The sequence below is a fragment of the Moschus berezovskii genome, chromosome 11 (genome assembly GCF_049115385.1).
Source record: "Moschus berezovskii isolate FMDL1 chromosome 11, NW_MosBer_1.0, whole genome shotgun sequence".
Classification (NCBI taxonomy): domain Eukaryota; kingdom Metazoa; phylum Chordata; class Mammalia; order Artiodactyla; family Moschidae; genus Moschus; species Moschus berezovskii.
Window position 1 is genome coordinate 19,417,757 of NC_142470.1, and position 23,193 is coordinate 19,440,949.

At 52.0% G+C, this 23,193-nt stretch overlaps 1 protein-coding gene across 1 annotated transcript; it reads left to right on the plus strand.

Moving 5' to 3' along the window:
• The first annotated feature begins 12,389 nt into the window (after positions 1-12,389).
• KLF11 (KLF transcription factor 11) lies at positions 12,390-23,067 on the plus strand. The gene is made up of 4 exons (XM_055400382.2): positions 12,390-12,606; positions 14,520-14,789; positions 16,340-17,309; positions 20,837-23,067. Exons 1-4 carry the CDS (start codon positions 12,562-12,564, stop codon positions 21,121-21,123), a joined length of 1,572 nt encoding a protein of 523 aa, XP_055256357.2. The 5' UTR covers positions 12,390-12,561; the 3' UTR covers positions 21,124-23,067.
• The last annotated feature ends 126 nt before the right edge of the window (positions 23,068-23,193 follow it).

Genomic DNA, 23,193 nt, shown 5'->3' on the forward strand with positions numbered 1-23,193 from the left:
GAGCCAGGAAGCCAGAGGGCAGGGAGCTTGCAAGATCTCCCAGCTTTGCTCTGAGACAGCTGATGGCCTTCCCTGGCAGTCCAGCAGCTAAGACTCCACACTCCCAGTGCACAGGGCGTGAGTTTGATCCTTGGTTGGGGAACTAAGATCCCACATGCTGATGGCGCTGCCAAAAAGAAATTGAAACGGCTGAGCAATGAAGTGTGTGTGTGTCCAAAACAGCTCAAAGGCCCGGCTATAGGACGGGGTGCCCTCCAAGAATGCCCTGGGACCACCCCAGCTGAGGCCGGCCTGACACCCTGGCCTCCCCACCAGGCCACCCACCCTGGGGGTGCAAGCTCAGTGGCCTCCTGTCCTACACCAGTGTTCTGGGAGTGCCTTCCTCTATCCCCAGGGACTCTGGCCTCTGCCCCTTCCAGGGTTTCTGGGGGTCCCATGTCCGGGGTGATGGGTGCTGTTCCAGTGTGGGGATCCCAGCTTCCCCCTCTGCCCTAGACATAGGATAAAAAGCTCCCCTTCTCCCCCAGCATCACAGATGGGTCTGACATGAGGGGGAGTTTGGGCCCAGCCAAACCAGACAAACCACCTCTCTGGATGGGGGCTCATCTGACGGCCTGTAAGGGCCATGCTTTGTGAGCATCCCCTCTAATTCCTAACACAACCCTGCTAGGGAGGTGTGATTGCTCCCATTTTAGAGTTGAAGAAACTGATCTCCTGAAGACAGTGGTCCCTGCCAAGGGGATCATGAGGAGAAAACGGGGGGAAAGCGTTTCTGAATGTGTGTGTATAAGAGATCATCGCTACAGCCCACACGCCTCACTCTTGACTCAGGTGGCCTGAGATCTGGGGTCAGGCCTGGAGATCAGACAAAGCAGAGGTCAAGAGGTCCCTTCTCAGGAGAGACTCAGGCCTCCCTAGGCCTGTGATCACTGCCCAGGTAGGGGGCCCAGGCCCTGGCAAGCTGTCCTCCCACAGAGATGGAGGAGCTATGTCACCTGGCAGACACCATGGCTCCTCAAGTTTCCTCCTGAGCCCGAGAGCTAAGGTGTCAAGGTGCCTGGAGAGCCCGAGCCCTCTGGAAGCCCCGTAAAAGAGTCCAAGAGGAAACAAGCAGAGTAGATCACATGTTGGATGCAGTCCGGAAGTATGAAGGCAGGCAAGGCCCCGGAGGGCGGCTGGCTGTTGAGTTAGGATTTCCTGCTGAGGCTCACTTCCCTGGGGGTTAACCCCTGCATGAGCCGGTCAAAGTAATGCAGAGGAGGAACTTGAGTTTCTCTCAGAATCCTTGGCCAGCCAGGGGGGCCGCCAACTTGGTAGACCCCTGAAGTGAGGCCATGACCTTCAGAATGAATCCCTGGTAGGCTCTGCACTTACCCGGTTGGCATGTATGCTGGAGTGGGAGTGCCAAGCTAAGCCTCCCTCTTGAGGACTTGTGGTACCTGCAAGCAGCAGACAGTGTGGTCACTTAGGCAAGAGCTTGGGAGGGACACCCTGAGAAGGTGCTGCTCCCTATGAGGAAGGGCTGCCGCAGGCGGTAAGAGAGTCTGCAGGCACTGCAGGGTCCTGGGAGGAACTGCCCAAGTCTGTGGAGTCCGTGTGCCCCTGAGTTCCCAGAATCTCAGGACTGGCCCTGGGGTCCCAGCAACCAGCCCATTGTCGGCAGGGATCCACACCCCAATGGATTTCTGCCCTGCCTGGTATGGGGCACATCTCAAGTTCGGGAGCTCACCCTTCGCAGGACAGTTCCTGCTTTTGTTACAACCTTAACACATATTCCCATTCGCTGTAGGAAGGCAGGGGAAGGGGACGACAGAGGACGAGATGGTTGGATGTCATCACCGACTCAACGGACATGAGTTTGAGCAAACTCTGGGCAATGGTGAAGGACAGGGAAGCCTGGCATGCTGCAGTTCAGGGGTCACAAAGAGTCAGACAGGACTGAGTGACTGAACTGCAACACTGTTATCACCACTTTGCTTGTGAGCCTCCCTTATCAGTTCAGTTCAGTTCAGTCGTTCAGTCGTGTCTGACTGTTTGCAACCCCATGGACTGCAGCACGCCAGGCCTCCCTGTCCATCTGCAACTCCCAGAGTTTACCCAAACTCATGTCCATTGAGTCAGTGATGCCATCCAACCATCTCATCCTCTGTCATCCCCTTCTCCTTCCGCCTTCAATCTTTCCCAATATCACGGTCTCTTCAAATGAGTCAGTTCTTCACATCAGGTGGCCAAAGGATTGGAGTTTCAGCTTCAGCATCAGTCCTTCCAATGAATATTCAGAACTGATTTCCTTTAGGATGGACTGGTTGGATACAAGACAGTTTTTCAGTCACCATTTATGAGTAGTCATGTGGCAGGCACCTTTGGTGAACAGTTACATAAGCATGATCTCATGTAATCTCCAGGACATTCCTGTAAGTAAATATTTTACCATCCCCATTTTACAGAAGAGCAACCTGGGGTTCAGAGAGGCTAAGCAACCTGCCTAAGGTCACACAGGTACTGAGCTAAGCCCATGAGAGCTAGAAGTGTGTCACACTCATCTCTCCCCAGTAGCTGGCAGAGCATCAGGCTTCAACGTGAACTTGCTTGGACTTCAACAGAAACAGCAAAACCCCGAGCCTGTTGTTGTCCCTGCCCCGGGGAGCTGAGTGCAGGGGTCAGGTCCTCCCGTCTCCCCGCCCTGGGTCTCTTGAGGCTCCCACGGTGCTGGCCCCAGCAGAGGCAGAGTTCTGGGAGAGAAGGCTCCCACCTCTCAGCGTCCCTGTCCGGCAGGAGGCAGAGAGAAAGGCAGTGAAGACGGCTTGCACACTGAGAGCCTGAGTTAGTGTGTCCCTCAGAGCCCACGATGGGGAGGGACCCAAGGGAGCTGGCGGGGATCCGAGAGTGACACGGAGCTGGAAAGTTGTCGGGGTAGGGGCTCCAGGCAAACCAGAGCACAAGGCATTTTCTACCTCATCCTGGATAAGCAGTTTACTCCTGTATTGGCCCTGTCCACATGGGCCTGCTGTGAGGTCGGAGCTCTGGGTTCAGGAAAGAGACAGACGGGAAGTGGTAAACACAGCAACGGTCACCAAAGAGATGCCACGCGGGACACTGAGCAGGAAGGGGCACTGACTGCACCTGGGCCGGGGGCTTCATGGGGGAGACGAGGGGCTTCAGGGAAGAGAGGAAGCCATGGGGACCAGGAGCTGCCCCCCAGGGGTCCCCTGGTTCCCCAGGAAGCGGCCGGCAGCAGAGCCAGCCCACCTGAGGGATGGGGGCAACACCCCCAGGTGCTGCTGTGCTCAGCTCTGAGCTGGAAGCTGACACCTCCTTCGAGGGTTAAAATCCATTCCTATGTTGAGTCATGCCAGCTTGCTACCACTGGGGTGATATAATGGAACTGAGGCTGGGTCTGGCACTCCTGGAGGGCAGGAGTGAGGAGCAGGCATCTGGGGAGGACCCTTGCAGGGCCCACACAAGCCCCCTGCGAGACACTTCTCGACTGGCCACTCTACCAATGTGTCAAGCTGCTGTCGTGCTGCCCCTGCTGCCTGCCTGGGCCGGTGCCAGCATCGCCCTGGACCACTGGGGAAGCCAGGCTGGCAGCACACCCAGGTACAGGCCACTGGCCAGGCAGACAGGCTGGGCAGCCACGGGACACTTGGAAGACTGCCTGCCCAGGCCAGCAGGTTCATTGTGCTGTTGCCTAATGCTGCACTGACTTCTGAGGGATTTTTTCTGGGGCTAGCTGTTCTCAGGGCAGTGGCCCTGCAGCATCTATCCAGGGGACCTCGTAATGTCGGGGAGGGCACTGAGCCCAGAGGTGTGGGTTCTGGTCATTTGAGAGTGATCTGGACGAGTGGTTTCCATTCTCTGGGTCTGTTTCTCTTCCTGCAAAATGAGGAGGGTGGACAAGAGGACTGCTTCTCGCAGCTGGGCCCTGGACCAGTGGCAGCAACGACATCCGGCAACTTATCAGAAATGCTGGTTCTCCGACGCCATTGGAGACCTGCTGTATCAGACACATGGGGTGGACCCATCACTCTGTTTCGACACAGCCCCCAGGGCATTCGGTGCTGCTCACATGTGAGATCCGCTGAACTGGCTGCTCTCCCCAGGTCTCAGGCCTTCTGCCAAGCTTATTTCCACCTTCAGCACCCGCTGCGTATGCACAGGTGGGCTAGGTTTGTCAACACTGAGACGCCACCTCCATTCCCTGGACAGCTACCTCCCCCTTGTCCCTTAACAACCAGCTCCGATGACCTGTCTTGTGGAAACAGCCCTCCCGCCAGCTCGCAGGCAGAGCTTGTGAGGTCCCCTCTGCCCGCCTCCTCACCCGCTCTCCACATGGCCCTTGTTCAGTCTTTCCTGCCAAATGGTGGGACCAAAGGGCAGGAGTGAGTCTGGTCCCCCCGACGGTCCCCCTGCACCAGGCACATAGCAGAACCCTCCATCCCCACGGCTCTGCAGGCTGCCCTGCCCACTCTCTCAAGACCCCACCACCGTCCCCTAAGGAAACCCTCCCAGGGCCCAGTGTGCCCACAATCCCACCCTGGAGCTCTCCTTTGGCAAATGGTGCAGGTTGTAGACTACGTGGCCACTTTAACCCAGGACCAGGGGCCAGATATACACAGAGCTCAGTTCTCCCTCTTAGGTTTGAAGATGCAATACACAGAGAGGTGTATCCTGGCCTCCTGGGGACACACAGAGAGAAGACAGAGCACAGCATGAAGGAGTGTGTGTGTGCGTGTACGAGCACACACAGAAGGAGCTGACTGTCCCCTTTGTCTGGTGGGAGCCATGGAGGCCCCCTCCCAAGTCTACTCATTGGACTCATACGTGGTCTTAGGGCCTGTTTCCAGGAGGAGATGGTTGGGAGAAAGAAGCAGGGGCCATGGGTCTGAGACACGGAGCCTGGCTCCACCTGTGCCAGTCACAGCTGCTTCACGTCTCTAGTCCTCAGTGTCTGCCCCAGTTTATAGATGAAGAAACCAAAGGTGTTAGATGCCTGTTGTCAGGTTGGTGGGCCAGTCATTCAACAGGTGGGAGATTGGTGGGTCAGTGATTCATGAATCATCCACTAGTCAATCACCGATGAGGTCATTTAGTCAACCAGCTTGCGGGTAAAGCGACTGGTCAGTTTATAGCATGTTCTGGTCCTTCTGTGGCTTCCAGCCAGTGGGCTCAGCCCAGGAAGAAAAGCAGGAAGGATGGGCTGGACTCAGGCCTCACAGGCGGCCTAGCTCTCCCCTCCCAAGTCCGCTCTCCCTGGCCCTCTCACCCACCCTGCCGCACTGCGGGCAGGGAGAGCAGCCTCCAGACTTGCTTTGTTCCTCTTGGCTCTGCAGTTGGACTCAGGCCAAAGACTGAAATACTCAAGGGCTGGCGGAGCCTGGGCCAGCCAGTCTGCAACCCAAGGAGGGGATGTTGAGGGTTAGGAGAAAGAAAGAGTCCATGCTCCCCACCCCCTCTGCTGTGGGTCCTTGACTCTCTGTGGCTGCCAGGCCCAGGGCAGGGTGAAGTGCCAACCATCTGTTTCTGACTAGGCCTTCAAATCAGCTCCTTCCATTTCAACATGAAAAGAGGACCAACCCTTGTAGAACCATGGTTATCCAAGGTGGAATGGACCTTCGGAAGCATCTAATCCAGAAATTCCCAGATGTGGGCGTTTCATTGACCATAAAATTTCAGAACAACTTTGAGGGAGCTGCCTTAGGGTTGCCAGTGTTTTGTTCTCACAAGTTAGAGTACGATGTACCATCTGCTATCACCAGCTCTTCCTAAAAGACGTGACATCTCACAAGAAAAAAAAACAGGTTTAATAATGAATGAATGAATGACAGTCTGAATAAATGATAGTCCTTAAACTGTACTTGACTATATGAAAAAACTGCATTCCTTGCACTTACTTTCCTCATTCATTACCAAACAATGAAAACTAACTTGATCACAATTCACAGCTGATTAGAATCAAAGAGCTAATCCAACTCTATTTGGCAGGTCAGAAAACTGAGCCTCGAAGATGACAAAGAAACCTGTCCAGGTGATCCAGCAGGAGCTAGGACACAACCTCATTCTCTGTCCAGGATCACTCCAGCACCCTGCCTGGATCCTCAGGGCACGAGGTAATCGTCATCATTCTCACTGGCCAAGTCCCTTACACATTTCCCTGAGTTGGCTCCAAACCTTTCTCATCTTACCAGGGCCCCCTTCCCACCAGATGGCTCCCACGTCACCAAGAAGGTAGATCACACGTGGACACCCTGGCCATGTCTTCTCTATACCTGGGATGCTCCCTGGCCACCTGGTTTCTCCTCCCCCGACCTCTGATGAAGCGGGTCCTTCCTCCCGCCCGGGGCCTGCTTTCCTGTTATGTGCTCCCCCATCCTCCCCTGACTCCCCAGCCTCCCTCCTTTCCCTCTCCACAGCGTCACTCGTTTTCCTCCAATGAGCCCTTCGCTTCAGCATACAAACATACTCAAGTCCCCGCACTGCCATTTAAAATTCCTTCAAAGTTCACACAAACAGAAATCAAGCTGGCTTTTTTAATATCTTGTTTTAGAGTCTTTTAAAAAAATGCATTAATTTTTGGTTGTGCTGAGTCTTCTTTGCTGCGCGTGGGCTTGTCTCTAGGTGTGGCTAGCGAGGGCTACTCCTCACTGCAGTGTGCAGGCTTCTCGTTGTGGTGGTTTCTCTTGTTGTGGAGTACACACTCAAAGGTGCTCAGGCTTCAGCACTTGCGGCTCAGAGGCTCATCAGTTGTGGCTACTGGGCCCTTGAGCATGGGGCTCAGCAGTTGGGACCCATGGGCTGTTGCTTTGCGGCATGTGGGATCTTTCCGGACCAGGGATGGAACCCCTGCACTGGCTGGCGCTTTCTTATCCACTGTGCCACCAGGGAAGCCCATGACGGCTTTTAAATACATGAAAACCCCTCAAGAAAACTCCACCAAAGAAATGCAATCAACTGTTATGAGTTCTCATTCTTTCAACCTAGCTTGGTAGAAGTCAGAATATCCGAGAAGCCCCATTATTAGTGAAGACATAGGGGAATGTCTTCGCAGCTTATTTTTGACAGGGTCAATGGACACAAAAGCACGTTTGCTAGTGCAATTTGACAATTTCCCTCAATTAAAAGTGCACCTACCCACGCTAGTAATGCTCAAAATTCTCCAAGCCAGGCTTCAGCAATACGTGAACCGTGAACTTCCAGCTGTTCAAGCTGGTTTTAGAAAAGGCAGAGGAACCAGATATCAAATTGCCAACATCTGCTGGGTCATCAAAAAAGCAAGAGTTCCAGAAAAACATCTGTTTCTGCTTTATTGACTATGCCAAAGCCTTTGACTGTGTGGATCACAATAAACTGTGGAAAATTCTGAAAGAGATGGGAATACCAGACCACCTGACCTGCCTCTTGAGAAATCTGTATGTAGATCAGGAAGCAATAGTTAGAACTGGACACGGAACAACAGACTGGTTCCAAATAAGAAAAGGAGCACGTCAAGGCTGTATATTGTCACCCTTCTTATTTAACTTATATGCAGAGTACATCATGAGGAACGCTGGGCTGGAAGAAGCACAAGCTGGAATCAAGACTGCCAGGAGAAATATCAATAACCTCAGATATGCAGATAACACCACCCTTATGGCAGAAAGTGAAGAAGAACTAAAAACTCTCTTGTCGAAAGTGAAAAAGAAGAGTGAAAAAGTTGGCTTAAAGCTCAATATTCAGAAAATTAAGGTCACGGCATCCGGTCCCATCACTTCATGGCAAATAGATGGGGAAACAGTGGCTGACTTTATTTTTGGGGGCTCCAAAATCACTGCAGATGGTGATTGCAGCCATGAAATTAAAAGACACATGCTCCTTGGAAGGAAAGTTATGACCAACCAAGACAGCATATGAAAAAGGAGAGACATTACTTTGCCAACAAAGGTCCGTCTAGTCAAGGCTATGGTTTTTCCAGTAGTCATGTATGGATGTGCTGCTGCTAAGTCACTTCAGTCGTGTTCGACTCTGTGTGACCCCATAGACGGAAGCCCACCAGGCTCCCCCGTCCCTGGGATTCTCCAGGCAAGAACACTTGAGTGGGTTGCCATTTCCTTCTTCAATGTGTGAAAGTGAAAAGTGAAAGTGAAGTTGCTTAGTCGTGTCCGACTCTTAGCGACCCCACAGACTGCAGCCTACCAGGCTCCTCCATCCATGGGATTTTCTAGGCAAGAGTACTGGAGTGGCTTGCCATTGCCTTCTCTGGTATGGATGTGAAAGTTGGACTATAAAGAAAGCTGAGCGGAGAAGAATTGATGCTTTTGAAATGTGGTGTTGGAGAAGACTCTTGAAGGTCCCTTGGACTGCAAGGAGATCCAACCAGTCCATCCTAAAGCAGATCCTGGGTGTTCATTGGAAGGACTGATGCTGAAGCTAAAACTCCAGTATTTTGGCCACCTGATGTGAAGAGCTGACTCATTTGAAAAGACCCTGATGTTGGGAAAGTTTGAAGGCAGGAGGAGAAGGGGACAACAGAGAATGAGATGGCTGATGGCATCACCAACTCTATGGACATGAGTTTGAGTGAACTCCGGGAGTTGGTGATGGACAGGGAGGCCTGGCATGCTGCGGTTCATGGGGTTGCAAAGAGTCGGACACGACTGAGCAACTGAACTGAAGTATCAGAATTTTCAAAGCCGTTTTACTCATAACAACCCCAGACAGGAAACAATCCTGATGCCCATGGACAGAAGAACAGGTGGAAAGATCATGCTGTATTTTACAGCAAGAAGAATAAATGATCTGAACTACACACAACTCCATGCCAGACCTCCAAAAGAACAAACTGTTATGATTCACTTGATACAAGTTTCAATACATGCAAAGGCACCGATGGTGTTAGAAATCATGACAGGCATTATCCTCGGTGGACTCAGGGAGGGGGCATCTACAATTCTACTAACACTCTGTTTCTTGATCTTCGTGCCGTGACACACATGTGTTTGCCTTGTACATCTAAGTTTTTGCACTTTCTCATATCTAAGCTATACTTTGACAAAATTTATCAAAAGGGGAAGAAAAGGGAAAAGGAAAAGAAAGGCAAGGGACTTTCCTGATGGTCCACTGGCTGGGTGCATGCTCCCAATGCAGGGGGCCCGGGTCCAATCCTTGGTCAGGGAACTAGATCCCACAAGCTGCAGCTAAGAGTTTGCATGCCTCAACTAAAGATCCTGTGTGCTGCAACTAAGATCCAGTGCAGCCAAGTAATTATTATTTTAAAAAAGAAATCCAAGGGCATGTTCAGCAATTCCAATTCTAGGAAGCTATTCTTGCATGTGGACAGACAATGCATGGATGATGTCCCAGAAAACTGGAAATAGCCTAAACTCCCTGATGATTTAAGCAGGAGTGGTTAAATTAAGTACAACATGGCCGTATAACAGAATAGTTATTTAACAATGATAAAGCACAAGGGTGATCTTTGTGTACAGACATAAAACAGCCTCCAAGACACATCGTGAAATCAGCAAGCAAGATTCAGCAGGTGCTTAGATCATTATCCTCTGTGTAAAAGTATTTCTGTATATACACAGACTCTGGGAGGACCCAAGAGAAGTGGTGGGAGTCCAGCTGGCGGCAACATGCTCTGCTCTATACAGGAGGCCCAGTCTGCCTGCTGGACTGTGCTCTGCCCTAGACGTTGTGGGGCCTGGTGCCGATGAGGGCTTTGGTGATGGCTCAGAGTGAATGACTTGTGCCTGTCTTCAGTTTATAAGCATGTTAATATCCCACTGACTATAAGAAGGACCAGAATGTGGGGTCTGGCAGCAACCTCAGCTTGGGGTGTGTGTGTGTGTGCATGTGTGCGGTTATGTATACAAAGGCTTCATGGAAAAGCAGTATCTCGGTAGAGGTGGTGGATAAGGGAGAACGGACGAACATAAGACCTGTCCATCTGTCACACGGACACATATAGGAAGGACAATGCCTTATGCCTGCAGAGCCCTGAGCCAGCCTGCTGTCCAGGGAGCAGAAACTAAGCTGCTGGGGAGAGGAGCTGCTACTCTAGATTTCTGGAGGGATTTCTGGAGAGGAGCTGCTACTCTAGATTTTTCTGCCGCTGCCTCCTCTTCTACAGCAACACAGCTGGCCACGTGGCCTGGCCACACTGGCAGAGCTGGCATTTGCATCCAGGTCTGACTCCAAAATCCTGCACTTCGCACCTGGCTGAATTGACTTGCCATTCAGGGGTCAAGAGGGGCTTCACTGAGGAGTCACACTCCAGTCTTAGAGAGTAAAAGCGGGGAAGGGAAGGGGTATTCTACACAGAGGGAATGCCACTTACAAAGAAGAAGAGAGTGATTTCATGTGGTGTGGGGGACACGGGGCTCTGTACTGGGGCTATGGGTCAGGAGGGAAAAGGATTTGGGGAACTGGTTTGAATGGTGAAGGAAGCTCTGGCAAGGGCCTAGTTATGCAGACTCATGGAGTCCCACCTAAGGAGTAAGCCTCAGTCCCATAGCTCTTTGGATTCCAAACTGAGGGTTCCATAACATCTCTACTTCTGGAAGATCATTGTAGCAGTGAGATGAGAGGCAGACTGCAGGCGATGAAGCTAGGGGTAGAGAGACCCACTGGAATAATTCATGTGAGAAAAAAATGGTGGCCTGAACCATAGCAGGAGTAGGCAATGGAAAGAAGTTAAGAGTTTTAGGAATATTTAGGAAAAAGAACACAAAGTAACTGGCAGAAGGAAACAAGTGTAGGCAAGGGAAGGGTCAAAGATGACTCTCAGATTTCTGGATGAGGTACCTGGTGGGTTTCCTTCTAGAGGTAAGAAATCCAGACTGGGGTAGAACGGAAACTCGGTTTCAAGGACATTGAATCAGAGGTGTCTGCAGGATGTCCAAGGTGCAAGGGTGGGGAGGGGGATGGTGTTGACCTTCATTCAACCAGTGGTTACTGTGTGTTTGCAGTGCACCAGGCACCGGAGGTTCACAGTGAATCAGACAAGGTCCCTAACTACTTGGGAGAAGGGTTCCTTCTGGTCGAGAGAGAGTTAACAAATAACTAAAGAAACAGAAAGGTTACAGGCTGTGAAAAGTACTGGGAATGATCTGAAGAAGATGAAATGGACAGAAGCCGGAGGCCAGCTTATCATCCCACCGCCCAACAGAGCAGGCCTATCGAGGAACAAGCTGGCCAGAGCCCTGGACCCCATCTGCTTACTTATCCCTACAAGGGGGAGGGCCTGGTGCTCTGGTGGCCTGTTCCTTATGCTCAGGGATTCTCTTGCTAGGATCCAGTCCCCACAGGGCAGGTTTCCTTTCCTTTCACCTTCTCTCAGTTCTTAGGGCCAAGGTTTCCTGACCGTGGTCTCTGGACCATGAACTGTGCCAACCCATATCCGAGCTCAGCAAGCATGGGTCACGTGAGTGGATGAAAGGTGGTCTCATGCCTCGCTGCAGACTGCGGGGAGGGAGGTACAAATAAACTCAGCCTGCTCTTTAGAAACTTTGAGCTGCTGAATGGATAAACCACACCCAGAGAGACACAGGAAACCGAAATGCTGGTGGGAGGTGGGGGAGGCGAAGGGGGCGGGGGTGGGTGGGTTCTGGGTGTCCTTGGTATCCCTCTCATTCAGGCTTGAAGACGTCCCAGAGGGGAGTGACGCTCACACCTGGTCTGGGGAGAATGGGTTTCACCAGGTGACTTTTGGGTGGGTATCCGTCTTGCCCTCAATTCCCCACTCCCCCTGAACTAAGTGGAAGCTGCAGCCCGGAGCTGCCTGGGGACAGGAAGCGCGTCCAGCAGACACAGGTCTAGAAGCTTGGGCTCTGGACATCTGCTGCAAAGAGCAGATGCAGGAAACGTAACCTGGGGCTCAAAAAAGCAAAATCTGGGTAGAGGCCTCTAGGTGAGCCGCCTCCACTGTGCGGATTCACTGGGTGGGGACCAGCGCTCTGGCAGGCTACGGCAGTGGCCCGCCCCCCACAGGCTTTAAGCGCAGTTCTTCTCCCCAGCCAGCTCCTTCTCCCCAGCGACTCCCCCGGCCCCAGCTGCGCGGTCGGTTCCCGGCGCCTGGCCGCTCGGCCAGCCGCCGCAGCCGTGGCAGTCACATCGCATCGCACCGCCGCCGCCGCCGCCGCCGGGACCTTTCCCCTACTTTCCAGGGCCTCAGGCCCCGCCCCGTCGCCGCGACCAAAACACGTGCCGCGTCCCGCCCTGCCTGATCACGCCGCGGCCAGGCTCTGATCACGCGGCCCGGCGCGGCACCGATTGGCCGGCGGTGAACGGGCCGGGCGCGGATTGGCTGTCTCCCTCGCGGCCCCGCCCCCTCCGGGGCGGGGCGTGTTTTGGTTCGCCTCCGCGCTCCGCCCCCGCGCCGCTCTAGCCCCGGTCCCGGCCCCGCCCCGCCCGCGCCGCGAGGGCCGCGCCAGGGCACAGCCGCGCGGGCGGGCGGAGGCGCGCGCCGGCCGCCGGTACTCCGGGTGGTCGCCGCCGCCGCCCGCCGCGCACGTGCGGCAGCTGCTGAGCGCCCGGGCTCCTGCCTCGCAGGCGCTTTGTTGCCTCCGGGCCGCCGGCACCATGCACACGCCGGGCTCCGTGGGCCCGGGCGACGCGCCGCGCGTGGTGAGTAGCCGCCCATCGGCGTGAGGGGCGAGGTGGCGACGCGATGCCTTGTGTGGCCGCGGCGAGTTGAGGAGGGCCCGGGGCCTCGCTGCCGCCGCCGCGCGCGCACCGCTAGGAACCCCGGCGCGTTCGGCCGCGGGGAGGGGCGGCGGCCGTGCGAGGCCGCGGCGGGAGGGGCGGGAAGGGGGCGTGTGCCTCGCGCAGCTCCACGCGCAGCTTTGTCCCGCGCTGCCGCAGCGGCCCCGCCCTGCCAGCCCCCAGGTGCCGGGCTATTTCCAGCCATGACGTCACCAGGCCCTGTGAGGAGGGGGCCGTAGAGTGGGGCGCGGCCGGCGGGAACGCGAGGCGAGGCCTGCGGGGGCGGGGCGCCGGCGGAGGGGCGGGAAAATCCCGAGGGGCGGGGCGAGGGCTGCGGGGGGCGGGGACTGTGGGAACGCGGCCCGCGGGCGGTGAAAAGGCTGAGGGGGCGGGGCGAGGGCCGCGGGGGGCGGGGCGCCGGCGGAGGGGCGGGGACTGGGAAGGCGGTCCGCGGGCGGTGAGAAGGCCGAGGGGGCGGGGCAACAGCTGGCGGGAAGGTGGAGGCGGGGCGAGGGCTGTGGGAACGCAGGGGCGGGGCAAGTGCTGGCGGGAAGGCAGCACGCGGGGGCGGGGCGCCTCACCTCTACCCCGGGGTGCCTCCTGTCCCGGCTTAAGGGTCGCTTGGAGTTCACTGGCTGCATCTGGGGTCTAGTCGTCGATCCGCGCGGGCCGCTGAGGAGCCGAGAGAGAGGTCCTGGGGCCCCGCACCGCCCTGTTCCCCCTCGCCAAGCGGGCGGCAGGCCCCACGTCTGTGAGTTCGCAGCTCTTTCCTAGAAGGCCCGGAGCAGCGGGCAGAAGCAGGGTCAGAGCGGCCTTTGTTACCGGCGTTACCTGGGTTCTGGGAGTCGGGTGGGGGGCAACCTGGGCAGGACAGGTGGGGTATTGAGGCAGACTCACTAGAAACTCCAATATTCTGGCCATCTGATGTAAAGAACTGACTCATTGGAAAAGACCCTGATGCTGGGGAAGATTGAAGGCAGGAGGAGAAGGGGACGACAGAGGATGAGATGGAAGACATCACCAATGTGATGGACATGAGTTTGAGCAAGCTCCGGGAGTTGGTGATGGACAGGGAAGCCTGGCTGCAGTCCATGGGTTCTCAAAGAGTCAGACACGACTGAGAGACTGAACTGACTAGATGTAAAGTGTCTTTGGGAACAGATCCGTTCCAGTTGCTTCCCGCCCTTCTCTTGCTTAAAAAGACAGTGCTGCGCTGGAAAGACCTCTGACTGGTGGCCGATCTTACATTTTCTTCCGTCCCCTCACTGGCATGGTGGCCTCAGAAGTGACTCGGTGTCCCCGGCTGTGGGGACCCAGGCCGAACAGCACGGGCTCTCCTGCCCAGAGCTCTGCTGAGCAATGGATGCCCTGCCTGGTGTTGATCCTCCAGGGTTGTCACAGATGCGTCTGCGGGGATACTCCAGTGGCTTTGCCGGCTCAGAAGGGCTGTGCTCTCATCTCAGCCAACCTGAGCCGGGGGTGTCTTTTCTTCTCCTCCGGGGACAGTTAGGTCCTAGACAGACTCACACCTCTAGAAATAAGTCTTATTCATTTTACCGACAGAAAACAGGAGTTTAATAAACTTTGTTAAGCCTCAGGGTTTTCTGTGAAGCCACTAGCCAGCTGAGTTCATTCCTCCTCCTCCCGTCAGCAGAATGCTATCTCGGAGCTCGGTGGTCCTTGGCTGCTCTGTGGGCATCCTTCCTGAAAGCCAGAGTACATTCACGTGCTGCCTGTGGCGCTTGGCGGGCTCCCGTGTGCGTCCCCATGCTGTCTCTCGGGGTACCCCTCACTGTGTTTCCAGGGACTGAGGAGCCATCCTGTTCTGCCTTTAGGTTGACATCATGGACATATGTGAGTCAATCCTGGAGAGAAAGCGGCACGACAGCGAGAGGTCCACGTGCAGCATCTTGGAGCAGAATGACATGGAAGCTGTGGAGGCTCTTGTTTGCATGAGCTCCTGGGGTCAGAGATCCCAGAAAGCCGACCTGTTGAAGATCAGACCCCTCACACCCGTCTCTGACTCTGGGGATGTCACCACGTCAGTGCATGTGGATACGGCCCCACCCGAGCTACCAAAGGACTTCCATTCTTTGTCAACTCTGGTAAGAGGGAAGGAGAGGAGCAATTTGCCCAATGACTGAAGTACATTCATTAAATGTGCTGAAGAGATCCTAGGTAGATTTGCCTGATGCTGGCTAGCAAGTTCATGTCCTCCCCCTGTGTGGGTCCAGAGGGTGAAAACTTCCTTTTTCTCTTGAAAATAGCTTTCTGTTGATCATAGTTTGTAGCCACGGGGTGAAAGTGTCCAGTGACTGAAAACTGCAGATTGATGGGAGAAAGCGAAGTGTAGTGATTTCCCTGGGAAGCTGCAGGGCAGGGCTTTGGTTCCCCCAGATACCCCAGTCCAAGATCAGGATCAACTGCTGCAACTGGGGAAGGCCTGTGCTCTGGTGCCAGGTGGCCTTTGTTAGCTGAATTGAAATCCTGGCCTCTGTGGCAGCCAGTTTCTCTTGGGTGAGATGGGTGCAGTCAGGCACTGGTTTTGGTTTTCTTAACTTGCTACAGCTATGAAGTTCCCAGCGAAAACTTGCTTGTCAACTTGGAGATGTTGAGAGCTGTCAGTTGCCAACAAAACTGAAGATTATAATCTGATTGTCCTGGGCTGGAGGCTTGTATTGAAAGGAGTGTGGAAAACCAACTTGGAGGGATGAGAAGGGACTTGTGGGTAGTAGAGAGGATTGTTCAGGTAGTGGGCCTGGCTATCCAGACAGGTCTGACCCTAGGGTGAAGTGCTGGTCTGCTTTGGGCTCCCCACTCCCCACACAGTTTCTCTGGCCTAGCCCCCAATGCCTGGTCACCCCTGTGTCCACTTTCTTGTCCTTTCCATGTGTGTCCACGTGACAGACACACAGGTGTTAGTTTATGCTGGTTCCTTCTTTCTCTTCCACCTCTACCCAGATACCACTTCTCCATCAAGCCTTTCTACACACACACACACACACCCCCCACACCCCACACGCCCCCACCCACCTGGGTTGAGGTGCCCTGCCTCATGCTGTCAGAGTTACTTGGCATTGGAATTTTCCACTAGGAGGCTGAAAATAAGTGGGAATTGTTGGGGCAGGGGGGCTGTTACACAAAGAGAGGCTTGGTTTAGACAGAACCCCTGGTTGGAACGTGGCCTTTTAGAGATCATTCTGTTAGGTTTTACTTTGCATTCAGTAGGTACAGGGTACATGTGTGATTGATGGATAAGTGTGATGATTTCCACTAGAATTTTAAAAAGTTTTTTGAGACTCTAAAATTACCACGTAAAGCACTCATCTTGAACATAGATTTTTATCTCTCATTTGTAGTCCTAATATTTAAATTGTCCATTTCAGTAGATGTGCGAGGCCAAGCATGGCACTGGTTTTCTTACAACTGAGCAAATGGATGGCTTTGAGAGAGGGCAGGAAAAGGGGAGGAAGCTAGGAAATAGAGCGGCTGATGCAGCCTTTGTATCCACTGGGTGCCGCTGTGAGCAGACCTCGACCAGTCTTTTCTAGATACTTCTTTGTAAAGGCCTTGGGAAGACAACACGATCAAAGTAAGTTCCTTAAAATTTAACCAGAACAACCTTTTCACATGGTAACTTTTTTTTTTTTTAAAGTGCATGACTCCTCCTCAGAGCCCTGACCTCCTGGAACCATTGACAGGGACAGTTGTTCCTCCCCAAGTAACTGCTTCCAAAGCCCCCGGGGTCGTGGCGGTCCCACCAGCCTCTGCTGGGGCTGCCAGAGTGCTGAACAGGACGACGGAGGGGGGCCTGCCTGGTCCGAAACCAGAACTGCTGGAGCCAGCTGCCAGCCCGCCCTGCAGGGCCACGGTGACGGGTATCACTGGCCACGCTGGCGGGAGTCCCGCTCCTGCCCACCACTCCTGTCCCACCACCCAGACTCAAGAAAACCAACTTCCAGCTTGCACAGAAGGAGAAGCACAGTTCCTGGGACACGTTGAAACTTTGCAGGACATGCACCTCACAGACAGTTTACTCAGCATGAACTCAGTGTCCCGTCAACCTTGCTTGCACAAGTCCAGTGGCCTGATCCCCACCGACAAAGGCCAGCAGGCAGGGTGGCCCATTGCAATTCAGACCTGCTCACCAAAGAATTATGAAAACGACTTGGCAAGAAAAGCCACCCCTCTGATTTCCGTCCCCATTCCTAGTGCCCCCGTCCTCTGCCAAATGATCCCTGTGACTGGACCTAGTGGCCTGTTACCAGCTGTTATGAAGCCCCCTCCCCAGGTGTCTGCGGGGCTTGTCAAGCCTGTCTTGCCCCACACGGCTCCCGCACCCCTGCCTGTGTTCGTGGGACCGTCTGTGCCTCAGGGAACCGTGATGCTGCTTCTGCCCCAGGGGGCCCTCCCCCAGCCCGCTACATGCTCAGCCGGCAGCATGCCTGTCGGGAACACCAGATTCCTGCCCCTTGCCCCTGCCCCAATGTTCATTGCATCCAGTCAGAGCTGTGCTCCTCAGGTAGACTTTTCCCGAAGGAGGAACTATGTTTGCCACTTCCCAGGCTGCCGGAAAACCTACTTCAAAAGTTCCCACCTCAAGGCTCATCTTCGCACTCATACAGGTGAGTACTGCAGGGTAGGTAGGGCATGGGGAGGTCAGATCCTGTGATTAGGAAACGTACGTCCAGCCTTCTCTTAGTGAGAGCAAAGCTGGGACCCACTGGAGAAGGTGACCATTTTTCTTTGGTTTTGAAAAGCCTTCATTGTCTTGTGGTGAACATTAGTACATCTGTCCATGGTTTTTCTAGAACCTTCCATTTGTAATGTTGTTCTCTGAACCTGTGATTGATAGGCTTTTAGGGTGAGGCTCACGCACCCTCTTTCTCTTCATATTGCAGTGGAGGCTTTTCTTTGCATTTTAGAAAATGTCCATTCACACTGAGTAAACACACTGTCAGTGCAACTTAGGCTTACTGTGGGGAAAGAGTTCTCCAGAGTGTGAAAAATTCTAGAATATTTGAACTTTAAAGGAATTTTGGTTATTTTTGGAAATACATAGTTTTAACTCAGAAGTCACAGAAGAAAGCTAACTAATGACCTAATGATCTCTCTACAGTCCTGTCCATTCCTTCCAGAAGGATTTTCGGCAATGTTAGAAATAATTCTCTGTCCATTAGGAGGGTAGCTACCAGTGATATGCACTTGAAATGTGAACAGTGTGTCTGAGGAATCTAGTTTTACGTTTTCATGGAGTTTGCATTTATATAGCTACATGGCACTGGTGTGGAGAAGGAAATAGCAGCCCACTCCAGTACTCTTGCCTGGAAAATCCCGTGGACGGAGGAGCCTGATAGGCTACAGTCCATGGAGTCTCGAAGAGTCGGACATGACTGAGTGACTTCACTTTCACTTTTCACTTTCATCCATTGGGGAAGGAAATGGCAACCCACTCCAGTGTTCTTGCCTGGAGAATCCCAGGGACGGGGGAGCCTGGTGGGCTGCCGTTTATGGGGTCGCACAGAGTTGGACATGACTGAAGCAACTTAGCAGCAGTAGCAGCAGTTTGTAATTAGCACATTAAAACTCTAACCGTGGTAGCTCCCACTTGCAGAATGAAGCTGCATCTGGAATGCAGGCCTTATAGGAGCTCTACCACCCTCCCCACTGTGGAGGAGCTGTGTGCTTCAGGGATGAGCCCCAAACCTGACCTGTTAAGAACTTGCCTCTCTGGCTTCACCTTCTCTCTGCAGCCCCACAATTCCCCTGTTCACCCTCTGCCCGTCTCTGCTGCTGCTGCTAAGTCGCTTCAGTCGTGTCCGACTCTATGAGACCCCATAGAGGGCAGCCCACCAGGCTCCCCCGTCTCTGGGATTCTCCAGGCAAGAACACTGGAGTGGGTTGCCGTTTCCTTCCCCAATGCGTGAAAGTGAAAAGTGAAAGTGAAGTCGCTCAGTCGTGTCCGACTCTTAGTGACCCCATGGACTGCAGCCTACCAGGCTCCTCCGTCCATGGATTTTTCAGGCAAGAGGACTGGAGTGGGCTACCCGTCTTTACTTACTGATAACCCTTTTAGAGCCAGTTCTTAGAAGTACTTTCTCATCTTTCCTTTGCCCCTAGTGGTCTGCTGTGTTTTCACCACTTTCTCCTTTTGTGTCTTAGTTGCTTGTGTACTTGGCTGATCTCACTGAGCATACACTCAGTGTCTGTCACAGGAGCCTGACTCTAATAGTCATGATTGATTATCAGTGCTGCAGGGTTAGCGTGAACAGGTACCTCTAAGGGGCTCCTTGACTTGGCAAGCTCTATTTCTCACTGAGACTACTGAGGTGAGCTTCAGATCATGTCCAAACACAGATTCCACATCTGGGGATGCAGTGGGATGACGTCTTACTGTTCATTCAGTCAGCTCCCCTTGGTAGAAATACTGACAGGATGGCATGAAATAAGGTGATCAAGCAAGCTGTCTTCAGGTTTCCCAAAGTTCTTAAGTGTCAGGAACCATAAAGCTTCTGAAGAATCAAATTCCAGTGCTACTTTGTACACACTGAATTGGAGTTTTCGTAAGAAATAGAAACCTTGGGTAAGTTTACGTTAGATAAGATGGTTTTGCACTGTACCAACCTGAAAGTATTCTCCTTAGGATAAGGTAGAGTGGGCAAAGGCTACATTTTTGCTAAGTTGAAAACATGGGACACTTTATAAATCCCACACCAAAGGGTTGTCTCTCTCCAACATTTGGCCACCTGGTATGCTGCCACCAGTGGTGATTTTCTGGAAACAGGTAACATTATGCTTTCAACACGGGGTCTTTGGAATCCAAGAAGTGCGAGCCCTTTTTCTTAGAGTGGTTCATAAAAACCCACTGGGATGCTGAATTTTCCTGTTAAATCTGCTTTTAAAATACCAAATATTTAGTTGATGTCTCTTCAGCACTCATTCACTCAGAACCATTTATCCACCACCTATCATACAAAGTGCTGGGGCGGGACCGGGGCGGGTGCTAAACTGTACATAGATGGATGAACTAGACAAGTTGTAAACCTTCAAAGGTCATGACAGCATGCAGCAACATTTAACAGATCCGTTCACAAAGTTGCACAAGCAGTGTATGATGGTCACAGCCTGGTCAAGGTGAGGGCTTTGGGAGGCAGGACAGGGCCTACTCCTGCTCGCTGGAAAGGCCCAGGAGGACTTTGCAGACAGGTGATCCCTGGCTCACCTCCATACTTCCAGGGAGACACAGTGCAGGCGGGACACCTGCCAGGGGCTCTAAAATGAAGTGAATGACAGATGCGTGAAGCTTGTGACAAGAAGTTAGCTATTAGAATTCTAACCAGTCTAGTGATTAACCTCATCGTCAGTGTAATAACAGACATGAAGATGGATGTAATGATTCTGAGAAGTCGTGAAGGTCCTGGGAGGGTTTTTTTTAAAACATCTGCAGCTTCAGAGAGCAAAGGAATTCTTTTATTTATTTTTTTAGGAATTCTTTTTAAGAGTCTTCCTCCTACCCCAAGTTCACAGTCAAAGATTTTAATTTGAAAACATGGTATAGCATCCCTTATATGTGGAATCTGAAAAGAAATGATACATATGAACTTAGCTATGAAACAGAGACTTCCAGACTTAGAATACGAACTTAAGATTGGCAGGGGGACGGGATGCTTAGGGAGTTTGGGATGGACGTGTACACACTGCTCTGTTCAGAGTGAATGACCACCAAGTTCCTACTGGACAGCACAGGGAACTCTGCTCAGAGTTAGGTGGCAGACTGGATGGGAGGGCAGTTTGGGGGAGAATGGATACACATATATGAATGGCTGAGTCCCTTCTCTGTTCACCTGAAACTCACAGCACTGTTAATCGACTGCACCCCAATTCAAAATAGAAAGTTCAAAAATAGCTTTCAAATTAAAAATAAAAATTAGGTTAAGTCAACATCCTGGGCCCTGACATGTTGCGTGTTAGGTGTGGCAGGAAGAAACGCGTCTTGAACGATTTCTTGACTTGCAAATAACCTGTTACCGGAATAATGGGGTATTACTTGCCTCTTAGGTTTTCATGCACAGAATTTTAAAACGACATGATTTAACGTGTCCAGTAAGGTGCTGGGCATTTATGTTTCTCTCTCTGTTTACTCGCCCCTCAGGAGAGAAGCCTTTCAGCTGCAGCTGGGACGGCTGCGACAAGAAATTTGCTCGTTCAGATGAACTCTCTCGCCACCGCAGAACTCACACCGGGGAGAAGAAGTTCGTGTGCCCAGTGTGTGACCGGCGTTTCATGCGCAGCGACCACCTGACGAAGCACGCCCGGCGCCACATGGCCACCAAGAGGGTCCCTGGCTGGCAGGCAGCAGTCGGCAGGCTGAACAGAGTGGCCTCTGCGGAGGACCCTGGGAGCCCGCCGGAGCCAGAGCGTGTGCCGGCCTCCGCCTGAAAGGGCTGCCAGGAGGTGGTGGACAGGAATTTTCCAAAGCCTTTTTTTTCCCAGGAATCATGGAAGTGATGGTTTTCTCTCCAAAAACAACAAAAATTGTCTTGAGGACTGGGGGAGCTGGTTCTGATGAGCGTTCTGTTAACTTATCTTGTTTTGGTTGGGACCCTGTTCAGTATCTTTTGTAGTTTCAGAAGTTCTTTTAAGGAAATGGAAGAAAATTTGGTAATCTAAATCACCAGCGTTCAGACACATAGTTTGGCAATAAATTTTGCAAAATTTGGATTTTTACAACCTTCCTATTTTGTAGGATTGAGACAGGGTACTAATTTTTATACTGTTTTTTATAAAAAAGATACTTATATTGTTGGTTCTCAGATCACTGATTTCTATATAGATGATTTTGCAATCTTCTTTTCAATGTTTAACATTTTTATAATAACCCTGCTTTTGGTAAAGTTGGCACGTTATTCAGGCAAAAAAAAATTTACAACTGTGCAATCAGGCCTTTTAGATCTACAAGTTTTTAAAATCAGAACTAGTTGAATAGGGCCCTCTTAAAGAAATGGGGGCGGGGGAAAACCTTTGTAGGCAGCTTCTTCCTAATACTCTTAAGGGAAATTCCAGACAACAGTTCCTTTTAAGGCTTTATGTAGCCCAAGGAATTAGAATTTTCTTTAAGTAGAACTTAGTCACCTGTGTCCGTGGTGTGACTTGTGAAGATTGTGCCCCAGAGGTGAACTTAAAATAATCGGTAGACATTCAGTGAGCAGAGAGCTGCTGTAGCATCTACATGTCTGTGGTCAATTCACAGTCTCCTGTCTGTACCTCAGACACCAAGAAAAGATGACATAATCGCTCAGATCCAGCTCCTCTGTCCCTTTGACTTCCTTTGCTGTGGCTTTCCCCAAGTGTTTTGTGGGTAGAATCACTTCTTAGAGAAAAACATGTCCTTAGTGGTTGGAGGAACTTTCCACCTAAGGAAAGCTTATGTGAGGTGAAGTAGCTGTGTGTGCGGTCCAGCTGCCGTGTTCCAGTTCCTTTGTTTATTAAGTATTAGTGATGGGGAATGTTAGTGACATGAAACAGCAATAATCCTACCAAGCTGTCCTTTCATTCACTTTGTTGGAAGGGAGTAGTTTTGATCAAACAGAACAGTACTTGGAATAGGGTATTTTGCAATCTGCCTAGAGAAGAGACCACGGGCCTCACTGAAGCCGTGAGCACAGGTCCCAGCTTTGTAGAGACTGCACCCAGGTGTCCAGGAAGCCACTGGGACTGCTGCCACTGGGACTGCTTCCACTGGGCAGCCTTGGGAACCCAGGCAAGAGAATGTGGGTAAGGAACATGGCAATGTCGCTCTGCCCTTCGTGCCTGGGAATGGTTTTTGTCAAGCTGTGTGTAATCAGATTTTGCCTTTGCTGCTTATTTATTTGCATTTGCCTTTATTAAAATGATGGTAAGGTGAAATACTGAAGAAATACAATTACGCTTTGTGTTCACGTCTTTTTTAGTCTGATAGCCCTCACCTGGTCATTCATTGTATGTCACTTGATACCCATTAAGTTACCCTTTAGTATCAACCGCTGATTGACGTACAGGTCTATAAGTGCTGGCTATTTTTAGGAGGCTTCTGTGTCTTTGATCACTTCTATAGCTAAGTATTCCTACTGGTCGTGAGACATACTGCAGTTACAAGAGAAACAGAATTCAGTGTACATAGCTTGTGTTTCCCCACCACCCTGTCCTTTCTCCCACTCATGCCCTAGAGCAGCATAAACATTTCTATGTGTATGCTGTAAAATGGCATTAAATTCAGATATTTTTCATAATTAACACAAAATAATATTGATCCAACTAAGGTTCTGGTGGATAATACGTCTGAGTGTTTGATTGCTTGTCACACTGAATGAAGTTCATTCTCTGAACAGTGTTGTTTCTAAAGAATAGATGTGCTAAAAAAAAAAAAGAAAAAAAAGCTTTTGATTTACACTTCCATTTCCTGATGAGACTTTGAAATACCTTCTGTAAACAACATTTGGGGCCCTCTGTTGTTAATGGAAAGATTGTAAG